The sequence below is a fragment of the Raphanus sativus genome, chromosome 4 (genome assembly GCF_000801105.2).
Source record: "Raphanus sativus cultivar WK10039 chromosome 4, ASM80110v3, whole genome shotgun sequence".
Lineage (NCBI taxonomy): Eukaryota > Viridiplantae > Streptophyta > Magnoliopsida > Brassicales > Brassicaceae > Raphanus > Raphanus sativus.
Window position 1 is genome coordinate 23,661,927 of NC_079514.1, and position 13,046 is coordinate 23,674,972.

The 13,046-nt window shown below is 34.8% G+C and overlaps 1 protein-coding gene, 1 long non-coding RNA gene and 1 pseudogene across 3 annotated transcripts; 1 reads left to right on the top strand and 2 right to left on the bottom strand.

Annotated features, from left to right (window-relative positions):
- Positions 1-5,015: 5,015 nt before the first annotated feature.
- LOC108860609 (uncharacterized) lies at positions 5,016-5,344 on the bottom strand. Its single transcript, XM_018634477.2, has one exon. It carries the CDS (start codon positions 5,293-5,295, stop codon positions 5,137-5,139), a length of 159 nt encoding a protein of 52 aa, XP_018489979.1. The 5' UTR covers positions 5,296-5,344; the 3' UTR covers positions 5,016-5,136.
- A 1,693-nt stretch (positions 5,345-7,037) lies between these two features.
- LOC108841528 (uncharacterized) lies at positions 7,038-11,169 on the top strand. 2 transcript variants are annotated; one of them, XR_008945356.1, is made up of 5 exons: positions 7,038-7,185; positions 7,511-7,690; positions 7,786-7,841; positions 7,932-10,829; positions 10,962-11,169. It is a non-coding gene; the product is annotated as an uncharacterized LOC108841528 (long non-coding RNA). The 2 variants fall into 2 exon arrangements; XR_001948140.2 differs by having other exon boundaries at positions 7,932-8,715.
- Positions 11,170-11,564: 395 nt separating this feature from the next.
- On the bottom strand, positions 11,565-12,345 carry LOC108846851 (putative BTB/POZ domain-containing protein At2g40440; annotated as a pseudogene).
- Positions 12,346-13,046: the final 701 nt, after the last annotated feature.

The following is a 13,046-nucleotide window of genomic DNA, read 5'->3' on the forward strand; positions in this document are numbered from 1 at the left end:
TTTTATTTATTTTATATTATTAAAGATATTAAACAATCACATTAACTATATAATAAAAACATTTAGATTTTTTTTATATGTTATATTTTGAATTTTTGAATCGTCTATAAATTATTAGAAATTTGAAGATCTCACTTTGAAAGTTTTGTGATCAATAGCTTAATTAGTTTTGTTATAATAAGATACAAATGATCATAAATTGTATAAATATGAATTTTTATTCAATAAATATTTGAATTATATATATATATATATAAATACTAACGATTTAAAGCAACAAGACTGGATGCATCAATTTAGTCGTTGAGTTGAAACCTTTTAAACTATGTTGAAGATTAAAGTCAAAGTAATTTGATTTTAGAAATAATAAGGTGCTGATTCTAAAGTCATTAAAATGGTTCTCAATGATGTGAAATTTAAATATTAAAAAAATTGTAGAACCAGTTTTTGGTTTTTTTTTTTTTGTCAGCAACTATACAGACTCATATAGACTCTGTAAACCAAACTGGTAGCTCCGCATCCATATGAACGACAAAAGACGATTGCTTCCTTGCATTGCGTGCTAAGCTGTCCGCCTTTTTATTTTGTGTTCGAGGTATATGAAGGAGCTCTGAATTGGTGAAACTTCTCTTCAAGTAGATAATGTCTTCTAAGTAACTTGCAAAGGCTGACCACTCTTCTGGTTCCGAAACCATCTTCACCAACTGAGAACAATCCGTCGCAAACGTGACTGAAAACTGTCTTAAATTCTTCATACATTCCATTGCCCATATAAGGGCCTCCATTTCTGAATGTAATGGCGAGCTAGTCGCTCTTGTATTCCTCGCACCCGTAAGTCCATCAAATCCTTCCAATGTACTATACCATCCTTGGCCCGAGAAGTTATCATGTTCTTTCCAAGAACCATCCGTAAAGCACCATCTACCCGGTATATATGGTATTATCTCCTGTGATCGTGACCTGTTCTGATCCCCCTCCTGAGGCGGAAGAACTTGTGCCTCAGTCCAAAGTGAAGCCTCCGTCTCTGCCAATTTAAGAGTGTCAATTGGATCAATATCCAAGTTACTAAACACTTTATTATTTCTTGCTTTCCATATATACCAAAGAATCCACACAAAATGATGATCTTCCATTGCCGGTTGAACTCTCCAAAATAAGTGATCCATGTTTGTAAACAGTGCTTGGGTCGGGAAGATTGCCGAGTTAGTTGGAATTTTCGACAACGCCCATATCTGAACTGCCGGTGGACACTCGAAGAAGACATGATTTATCGATTCTTCGGGTGCCCCACACATGTCACAGAGGATATCTCCCTTCATCCCTCGTGCCTTTAGATTCTTTTTAACCGCTATACATCCTGAAACTAATTGCCATAGGAAGTGTTTCATCTTTGGTGGGCACTTTATTTTCCAGCAGAATGCCTTTAAGGAACAGATCGAGGGACCATAGACTGGTAGTGTTCGATCTCCGTCCGGATAAACTCGCTCTACCTGATAACCAGATTTAACCGTATACTTTCCATTTGTCGTAAAATGCCAACCATCCCTATCATCCAACCTTGATCTGCCCAATGGCAAACTCTCAATAATTTTTGCATCAAGTGGATCCACAAGTGTCCTTATAGCCTGAATATTCCAGGTTCTCGAAGTTGCATCAATAAGAGCATCCACCGTGAGATCTGGAAAAAGAGTATGATTATTTTTATTTGCTGGTCTCGGGCGAGTGTATGGAAGCCAGGGATCGTTCCATACCGAAATAGAAGATCCTGTCCCCACCCTTTTGATTAGTCCTTTGCTAACCAGAGATCTAGCAGAGACAATACTACGCCATCCGTAAGACTCCGAGTACGATCTAATTGGTTCAAGGGGCGATGCATTCCTAAAGTACCGTCCCTTGAAAACTCGAGAGAATAAAGAATTTGGTTTCTCTATTAACCTCCATAATTGTTTCCCCAACATAGTCGTGTTAAAATCCATTAGGTCCTTAAAACCCAGGCCACCATCCTCTTTAGGACTACACACTTTGTCCCATGATTGCCAGTGTAATCCCTTCGTATTACCCGAGGGGCTCCACCAAAATCGAGCAACTGCACTTGTAAGCTTCTTTATAATTGTTTTCGGGATACGAAAACAGGACATCACGTGATTTGGTAAAGCCGTCGCCACCGATTTTATAATAACCTCTTTTCCCCCCCTTTGAGAAAAATTTAAACGTCCATCCATTTACCATGTTATTTAAACACTCCTGGAGAAAACCAAACACCTGTGTTTTTGGTCCTCCCAGATTTTCTGGAATTCCTAAATATGATCCCATGCCACCGTGATTGTGAATCCCTAGGACATCCCGAAGCTCCTGCTTGATAGAATCGTCTATCTTATGTCCAAATTGAATCAATGATTTTTCAAAATTTATCTGCTGTCCTGATACCACTTCATATTCTTTTAAAATCCGAAGAATTGTCTGGCATTCTTCTTTTTGTGCTTTACCAAAGAAAAGACTATCATCTGCAAAGAGCAGATGAGAAATCGGTGGGCAAGCCCTCGCAACCTTTATACCAGTCAGTAACTTTCCCCTTTCCGCCTTCTTAATATTCGCCACCAATGCTTCTGTGCACATAATAAACAAGTATGGAGATAGAGGATCCCCTTGCCTAAGTCCCCGCTGTGGAATAATATTACCTTTTTGTTGTCCATTCAAAAGTACTCTATACTGTACTGAAGAGATACATCCCATCATTAAATGAACCCAATGAGAAGCAAAACCCATTTTAGAGAGGAGCGCTTGAATAAAATTCCATTCCACTCTATCATACGCTTTGCTCATATCCGTTTTAATTGCCATAAACTTACTCTGACATGATTTATTTGTCCGCAGACCATGGAACATTTCCTGAGCAATAAGAATATTATCCGAAATCAAACGTCCGGGCACAAAAGCCGATTGTGTCTCCGAAATCAGTGCCGGAAGACACACCTTCAATCTCTGACATAAAACCTTCGATATAATCTTGTATCCAACGTTACAAAGACTAATTGGCCTAAGCTCTGCCATTTTTGTCGGTCTCTCCTTTTTAGGGATCAAGCATATATTCGTGATATTTAATCTTTCATCCAACTCCCCTGTGGTCAAGAAATTATTAACCATATCCAATAAATCCTTTTTAATAATATGCCAGGAGTGTTGGAAGAAGAGGGCTGTCATTCCATCTGGCTCCGGAGCCTTCTCCGGATGCATCATAAATAGAGCTTGCCTAACTTCCTCCTCCGTTGCCAAACGAATCAAGCGGTCGTTCATCTGTGGCGTAATTGTAGGTGCTATGTCCTCTAAGAAATCATCAAATTCATTTGGAGAGCTGGTTCCAAATAAATCTGCAAAGTAGTCTACAGCCACCTTTTCCACCCCTTGTTCCTCAATTATCCAATTTCCATTATTATCATAGAGTCCCACGATCCGATTGACTTATTGACCACATTTCCAATTTCCAGTTTTTGGTATAAAATTGACTTATTGACCACATTATAGTTTTTATAGATATAAACATGGTGGTAAAAATTTAAGCCCAAATCGATCAGAGTCATCATAAATTCAAAATAGATTTCGGTCCACAATTACAATTACAAATGTTCAGCCCAACATATGTTCAGCCCAACATATGATCAGAGTCATCATAAATTCAAAATAGAATTCGGTCCACAATTACAATTACAAATGTTTAGCCCAACATATGTTCAGCCCAACATATGTAATTGTAATTTCAGTTCACAATTACAATTACAAATGTTCAGCCCAACATATCTCCTATATATTAAATCACTTGAATCACTTGAATCACTTGAACTATAATTAAGTAACAAATTACTACACTAAAGCTTTTTATTTTCTTAGTTTTTCTTTTTTTATCTTTTTGCTTTATTTTAACAGTAACTAAGTTGAAATAAAGATTATAAATTTGATGGATAACAACTAGTTGAAATTCTTTACAACTTTGTTTATCTTTAAACAAACAGAGTTGTGTTCAATTGAAGACATATTAATTTGATGAACACTAAATATGGAAAAAATAATAAAACATTTCTTTCATGCTTCTGTTTTTTATTTTTATTTTTTAAAATTTAGAGATTTGATATTAATTTTAGATTTGATTATTTTATTAGATGATAGAAGCATTTTTTTTTGTTTTTATTCTTTTATTTAAATATATAATATTTTTTAATAAATGACTTTTTGACAACATGACTCCCAAATTCGTAAAATATATAATACGATCTCAAACTATATAATTTTGTTTTTTGGTGGTATAAAACCGAATAAAATGCAAACCGAGGGTATATAAACCAAATCGAACCGAAGCAAATATGGATTTAGAATATTAGTTATACTTTACAAACCAAAATACAGAAAAAAACAAACCGAACCGGCACCAACCCGATATTCGGATTGAACACCCCTAATCCAAATAAAACCGAACTATTATTTCATTCTTCAAAACATAATAAAAATAACAACTTCATTCCGCGCAAGGCGCGGGTCTTATCCTAGTATTGTATTATTTACCTTGTATAGTGTAATTAGCCGGAGGAGCGGTACCTTCCAAAAGCTTTAAAAATAAATTAGAGGACTTCAAAACATTAATGTCATTATTTCCTCTCGGCATACCAAAGTAGGCATGTCATATCCATAGATCATAATCTGCAACAGCTTTAAGAATAATTATGGGTAACTACTTCGACCTGCTAATTGGCCTACCCATGTAGTTAGACAATTTTTCCACTTCCAATGAATACAATCAATACTACTTAGCATCCCTGTAAATCCCTTTGTTGACTGATGTTAAGAAGTCTGCAACGCCTTTTGTTGTCTGTGATCTTAAATACCACGGTTAAAACACTGCTACAAATGCAGCGACAAAATTTCTTCATACATTAATGATGTAGACTCTCTTTTTGATGTATTCATCAGTGACATCAGCATGTATATCGTATGAAAAAAATCCAAATATCAGCAGTGACTTTTTGTAGAGTATATATCATGTTGTTTTACATCATCGACAATATGAAGAAATAACCTCCAGAACATTCGAAATCGACGATGGAACTCTCGTTCACCATAGACAGGAGTGTTAGAAAAATAGTCATTTTATAAATTAGGATGAGTGTCTTTTCTATCCCAATAAATAACTGCATTACTAGCAATGGAACCTCGATAACTTACGTGATTATTTTCTTGAGTGAACTGGTGAATAAGACGATTATTGTTAAGAAATAAATTGACTGCAATTTGTTCTTCTCTCCCCATTATTTCATAGTCATCTGTTATCTATTGATCAAACTCAGAAGAAGAAGAGTTTTGAAAAGAAGAAGGATTTCCCAGATTAAATTCATATTTTATCTGATAAGAAGAAGAAAAATTATATTTTCTTTTGCTATTTTCTTATTCGCATATGTAGAATATTCAGTAGACAAGATAAGAAATTTTTCATAAGTTAATCCATACCATACAATAGATTTTCTTTCACATTGACCATTATATTAAATTTTGTCATTTTCCTTTTCACGTGTCTAACATATCCAACAGACAAGTAAAGAAAATCATCATAGTTTTATTCATATTTTTCCATAGATTCTCTTTCACATCAATGTTTGATGAAAATTTTGTCATTTTCTTATTCATATATCTTGCATATCTAATAAATAAGATAATAAAATCTAATAATTTAATACTTTATTTCAATAGATTTTCTTTGATATTAACTGTTTCATTAAAGTTATTTGTTATTATACTATCTATATAAATATATAATATAGATTGAAATCAAGTATGACCTTGATGTTGATACACACAAGCCGCTTATTTTCATCAGGAAGGTTACGTCATCGGGTGGAGAGGTGACGATTCAAATCAAGTATGACCTTCTCTTCAAGCAATTCACAACATGTGGCTTCTTAAGCCATGAAAAAGAGTATTGTCCAATGGTGAAGGATGCATCTCAACCTCAAGCTCGTGCATCTCAACCTCAAGCTCGTGTTGCTGTCTTCGATCGTGTCCAAATGCCACATGAGGGAGCTGATTGCCGGCCTTTGCTGAGAGATCTAAGTGATATAAATTATCAAGCTCGGTATGTAACAGGAAGTACGAGGGATGCTGGCTCTCGTATGGATAATGTGTCTCCTAGGAAGCATCAGAATATGCTATCTTACCAAAACAGAGACTCATTCCATCATCATAACAACAGCCATAGGACATTGCATGCTGACAGATTGATGAGAAGGAGGGATGATCGCAACCTTGGCGTTAATCGACATGCTCCATATGGTAGAAAGAGTGAGATGGAATGGCGTAAAAAACGTAGGTACCAAGCAAGGTCTCCTGCAAAGTCTGATTCACGATACATAGTTCCTTGTGAACATGGCTCAAAAGCTCAAGAAAATAAAAAAGAAAATGCTTCCGGTCGTATGGAATCTTCACAGCTCTACCATGATGAGGAGACACGGTGAGGCGCACAAGACTACAGATATTATCATAAGATTCATCGTTAAGGTGGTTCGAAACAGGAGAACGTCACTCACTAGACATGGAGGTCATCGATTTGATAAGGCCATGGTGGCCTGGTTTGGTTCAAGAAGCTGAAAAGAGGCTCTGCGGTCCTCTGTTTTTCTTTTTCTTTTAGCAAAGCTATATATTTCAAAATACTAGATCATATGTTACACATGCGGTAAAAAAAATTCTTTTTGAGTGAATAAATTTAACATTCTTCAACAGAAAAAAAGATCTCAAATCATCGTTATCTCACTTCATTGATTTTATATTGAAGATTGTTTACGCATTGGCTTTTAATTTGTTTTCATTTTGTAAATTTGTAGTAGGCCTGGAATTCTGACCCGAACCGAATGGTACGAACCGGACCGAACCGAACATTATGAAATTCGGTTTTTGTTCGGTTCTCAAGAGCAAACTGATCGGAAGCTGTTAAAAATATGTTCGGTTAGTGCCTCGTTTCGGTTCGGTTCATGATAACCGTTCGGTTAACCAAAATTTAACCTAGCTATATATATATAACTCTAAACCTAAGCAAACCTAATCAGTTTCTATTTATCGTCCTCGAACTCGAGCCGCTGCTTCTGTCGGATTCTCAACCTAAGAAACCTCGTCTTCTTCATCTGATTCTCATATCTCTTCGAGCACAAGGTAGGTTCTTCACTCTCTTCTCTAGTTCTGTGTATTTTTTTGAGTTTGAGATTGATTTGGGAGTTAGGGTTTCTGTCGAAATCAGTTAGGGGTTTATGATTTGACTTGAATGATGGGTTGATTATCAGTGTGAGAGTGTTTTTAGTGTTTGGATTGAATATGAGTTTTGATGGATTTGAGATATAGGATTTTCGTCAAAATCGATTTGGGTTAGACGTTAAGGGTGGTTCAGGTCGAAGAAGGTTTAGTCGATTATGAATGTCTTATGTTTGTCTGTTGATACTCTCTGTCTTTCTCTAACTTGATTTTTCCATCTTATTATCAGGTTGTGAAACAATGATGCCCTACTTGGTTTCGTTGAGCTTACTTCCGAGCTACAACCAGAGACAATAGCAATCCACGAAGCTGTCAAAGTTATACTAGAAGGTCTTCGTGCGGATATCAATTGTGAAGGCATTAAAAACTCCCTTTCATGTCGCCAAGGCTCTTCGACAAGGAACCAGAGGTATTGTCTGCCCTTGAATCTGATTTTTCTTAAAGTTTAGTTTTTGTTGTGGGTTTGATTCTCTTATGTTAATAGTGTTCTTTATCTGTTTCCAGAGACAGGACTAGACGATTCGACAAATTCCATGAGAAACTTCTCATTAGAAGTAGAGGTAATGTTCTTTTGTCTCAACTGCGTTGTGTTCTTTTTTGTATTATTGTTCTGTTTTTTTTCACTGATTTCTGACTTCAATAAGTTGCAGGTTGGAGTTCAAGCTTCATGGTGACATTTAATTTTTTTATTGTTTTCATATATTCATAATGTTTTATCTTTTTCGTAGATTGAGAAAGGATGAACAAGATAGATGTTGGTTTTTTTATGTTTATTTTTCTGATAAATACGGATTTTTCAGGTCATAACCGAAAAAATAATAAGTATAAGTATCTAGAAAACAGAAGATAACCGAAAAGACCGAAAATAACCGAAAATTCGGTTATTTAGCAAATAATTTTAAAATCGGTTATTTTCGGAAATTAGTTGAAAACCGAAAATAACCGACTTCCGAACCGAAATGAACCGAAATTTAATTCGGTTAGTTTCAGAATTGATTTTCAAAATTCCGATTAACCGAAAACTGACTGTTCGGTTTCGGAAAACCGAAATCGCAGGCCTGCTTTGTAGCTTCAGTGACATAAAAAAGTTGTCTGCAAATTCTTTATAACTAGATTTTCTAAATCTTAAATATGACTGCTGCTTGGCTTTCTTTGATAACACTTTTTCTTTTTCAGTAGGAAAGGATATATTATTTCAGGCCTTGCAAAAACGAAATAACAAGAAAAAAACAGCACCAGCACTGCAAAATTGCTCATGAAACGATTAGTATATCGTTTGGGAAGTAGGTAGAAAGTAGACTCAAATTCAATCCCGTCACTTGCTTATGCTGGATAAAGGCTGAAGCAGGTCTGAAGCTAAGCCAGGATGTGTGTAATGGCAAGGAGAAACTTTGTTATTGATAGTGGTGTTAGTAGTTCTGCTGAATCTTATAGGTCCGTTCTCCTTTTATAAGTTCAAGAAGGATAACAATCCAATGATTTTGTCATACAAGGTAGATATTTTAGATAAAATTAGAAATATCAATCCAATGAGTATATTAGGATAACAAAACCATTTTGGTTTGTGAGTATATTGCTGTTGCCTCACAAATCGAATCATATTAGGTCTTCTCTCTCTTGCTCCGGTGGTTGGTGGTTCTCACCGCCACCGGGAGCGGCTAATACTCCGGGGAAAGAGGTTCTCAAAGCTCTTTACCGCCGGCTTTCTGTCTCCGGGAAGGGATGGTTCCTCTAGCATCTCTATAGCCGGCTTTGTGTCTCTGGGAAGGATGGTTTTTCTAGCATCTCGATCACCGGAACTTATGTTCTTGTGTGGTGAATTAGTATTATTTTGAAGTCGTGGGAATACTGCTTTTGTTTGGTTCTTGCTGCTTCAGTCACTTCGTCGCATCCTAAGTTGGTTTTTTGGGTTCGTTTTTTGTGATTTATGTTCGCTGTGGAGGTATCTACTAGACCTTATATTTGACCTTTGTGGTTTTGGGAGATGGTTTCTAGACGAAGCAGTTAACTTGACCTTCAGTTTTTCTCTTGCGAGGAGGTGGGCAGTCTTTGTTCTGTAGGTCACTTGGCTGCCTTGCGAGTGTCCGCGTGTAAGAGCTGGTGGTCTTCTTTGAAGTTTTCGCAAGTAGCGTTTCAAGGTCTTTTGTCCTTGTATCTTAGTTTTAGTGGTGGTTTTTGGTCATGCAAGTTTCACATGGATAGCAGCTGATGGAGTAGGTGTAGATTTGACCTCTCGATTGTTTCTGATGTTGCTGGTTCTAGTATGGCTTGGTGATATTCTCTTCAGGGTTGGGACTGCTCAAGACATTTGTTCTTTAGGTCAGCTCCATTGATATTGAATTCTTCTGGAAAGGTGGAAGAAATAGACTTGTAGACATATATGGGTTTTAGGCTCTGTTTATGTCTTTGTTTTATTTTGTTTGGTTTATGTTCTTTGTCTTTGGTTTCTTATCGAAACAAATTGTATTTCTATCTGACAGTAATAAATTAACTTGCAACAAAATTATTAAGTATGTGTCATAAAAAGTATGATATCCCATGTAGAATTTTTAAAAATAAATTATGATATGATTATTTTCAATGGTCTTTTCTTTTTAGGACATCATTTTGCTCATAGTATAAGGTTAAACAAAATATTTAATTTAGAATATAAGTATAATAAAAAGTATGTTTATGAAACTATCTTATTATACATTAAAAGAAGTAAGTAAGAATTACTATTTTATGAGCCGGAGCTCCATCAAAAAAAAAAGTAAAACCAAAATAGGGATGCATTGCTTATTTCTTTTCTAAGAACATTTACAATGTATGTCTCTATATTTTTTTATAAAATAAAGATTTCTATTATCGAGGTGGATTTATTTCGATGTAAATTTCTATAACATAGTTTTTTATTTTAAAAGAAAATATAGAGAAATCATAATTTTTACCTCTATATTTAGAGATGAAAATAACAATTCTCTTTAATTTCTCCTATAAATAGAGGAATTTTATTATAAAGACATCCATTGGATAAAATCCACGTCTATAACATAATTATCTATTTTAATGAAAATTATAGAGATGAAAACGAGGTGGATTGGAGATGGTCCAAATATTCATATACTTTTTGTTGAATAAATTTGTGTTATTTCAATAAATTTAAAATTTTAGTTACAAATTTTGAAATTGTATCTTCTAAAATGCAGAAATATTTGCTATAAAAGATTCATTTTGTATCTAATGATATATATATATATATATATATATATATAGTTTATTTAAACATGTTTGCTTTTTTTTAATACAAGTTTAACACTAAATAAAATTTATACTAATTTAGCCAAATAAAAATTAAATAGAAAATAACGCTGAGGGAATTAACTTAGTACTTACAATAATTAAGACAAGACAAGTTAATGCTCATAGTTGGATACAATATGTGGTATCGGGTTATGAGCAAATGTGAATCAATAAAGAATATGTGGAATCTGCTATGGAGGAGACAATGGTTCGGAAATGGAGATGCGCTCATTTTGTTTTATGGTGATGTTCATAGTTGAAAATTGGTAAATAGATATAATTTATATTCATTTCTAAAGAATCAGTAAATAGATTTCGTTGTGGAATGATATATCTATGTTGCGATGTAAATTTTGGAGTTTCATCTTATGGATATTAACCAAATATGATATTCGCAGGTGACCGAGAGTGAAAATGCATAAGAAATTAACAGGATTGATATCATGGTTATAGCTCGGAGAACACGCAAAGACTCTTCAACAAACACATCATCGGAAATTATTTTCTTGTGTTGTTGTTATGTTATTTTATTCATGTATTTCTGTATTTTTGTTTGTGATTTTATGTATTGCTACTTTCTATAAAAAAAAATATTTGTTAAGAAAATTATATTCGTTTCAGCAAGGAAAGGTCTCGTTTAAACCGAAACATTCTTGGTTTAATGGAGGTTTGGGTCATCAGATTTCAATTAATTTGGTTCAGGTTTTCTTTGGATTTTAGATAAACATGTCGGTTCGCGTGCACTGAATCCAGATAAGTTTTCAGTAACCGCTATAACTAAACCAGAGATGAGTTCGGTTTAAAATTCTCGATTCGGTTGAGACCCGACAATTTCTTTAGGAATATAATACGTTTGATGGCAAGGATATTTAATTAAATAGAAACTCATAAAAAGGTAAAAAGAAAAATTTGGAAGATCTGCGAGCTTTAAAAAGCAAAGCAAGTCAAAGAAATCACATGAAAATGAATCATAGGTGTTGTGGAGTTATGAAACAACCATACTAATCAATGGCTTTTCTTTTCTATCTAGAACCACAATAACCACAGTTTACTTTAAGCGACCACAAAGACAGAAACGACTAGTTCCCAGCATAGCGAATATTATCTCCACGGTAAGATCTGGGTTATCGACGACAAAATCCTTGAACTCAGTAGAGCTACAAATCGCACGTTTATTAGTTTTGATAACAGTGATGGCAGCATCACTGAGAGCTTTGTCAAAAGGGATTTGGGAAAGCTCAAGAACTTTAAGAGCATTGGAACTGCTAAGAGATGATATAAGCTCCATTCTGCATAAGTCACGTAGATGCGGAATCTCATATTTGTCAGCGGCACGATAGAGTGACATTACATGTTTCTTTGCTTTCTCTAAAAGCATTGAACCATCGCCATAGATGAACTCAACAAAAGCCTCTAACTCTTCTTGTTTTAGCTCCGAGAGAGTGATTGTCTCTAGCCTGGAAGAAGCCTTGCATTTGTCTTCTTCAAACATCTTCGCAAATACCTCTAATCTTGCAGACTATATATATATATATATTAATTCGATATATATGTAAGGTAAAGAACATTAGTAATGATAATATCTCATGTAAGAGCGTTTCAGTGGAATTATGATAATGATAATAAAAGGAAAAGGAAAAATGTCCCAACCAAAATAAGCTTATGGGCGGAGATTGCTGCCTTTTTACCACATGCCTTGAGCCGTACATCGACTTGCTGCCGTTTCAAAACCTTAAGAAATCCACCAAAGAAATGCTCTTTGTTTGTTTGTATCCCCACCATAAGTATACTTTAAAGGAGTTAACCTGATTAGATCTAATTAGCGATTATAGGTTCTATATATATAAAGAGAGCCTAGACGGTCAAAGTTACTCTTTACTTTTACGTTCGTTTTCCAAGACTTTTGGAAATGAAGGAGACTTTATAACTACAATACTTTTTTTATTAGTTCCAATATTAAAAGACGTTAATACTAGGCATAGGCATAAGCGTTTGAGTACTCGTTCGGTACGGATCGAGTATTCCGGATTTTTGGACATTTTGGTATTTTGGGGTTTAGTATCCTTTCAAATATTTTTACAAACTGGGTCGGATTGGGATATTTTTATTCCGGGTTCGAGTATTTTGGGTCAGGTTTGAAAATTTACATTTTGAAAGAAAAAATTCAAATTCTTCATTGCTTTAATTTTTTGTACTTCAATTTTTTTTTTGATGAAATTTGATATTTATTGATCAGACCAAAAGAATGTTATTTACAGAGAGTAAACTATCGTGAGCTAAAATCTATACAATATGAGACGAATGGACAGAGAGCAAAAAAAAAAACAAAATCACATTGTTACTTCAAACCATCTTCTTAGCATTCCTCCAAGCCTGTGATCTATTGGGTACTTGAGAGAATAGATCATGTTTCTCATAGCCTTGTCAGTGAGTCTTTGAAGCTGGACGACGGTGTTGCGTGGCTGGTGATGGCGTCTAGAGTT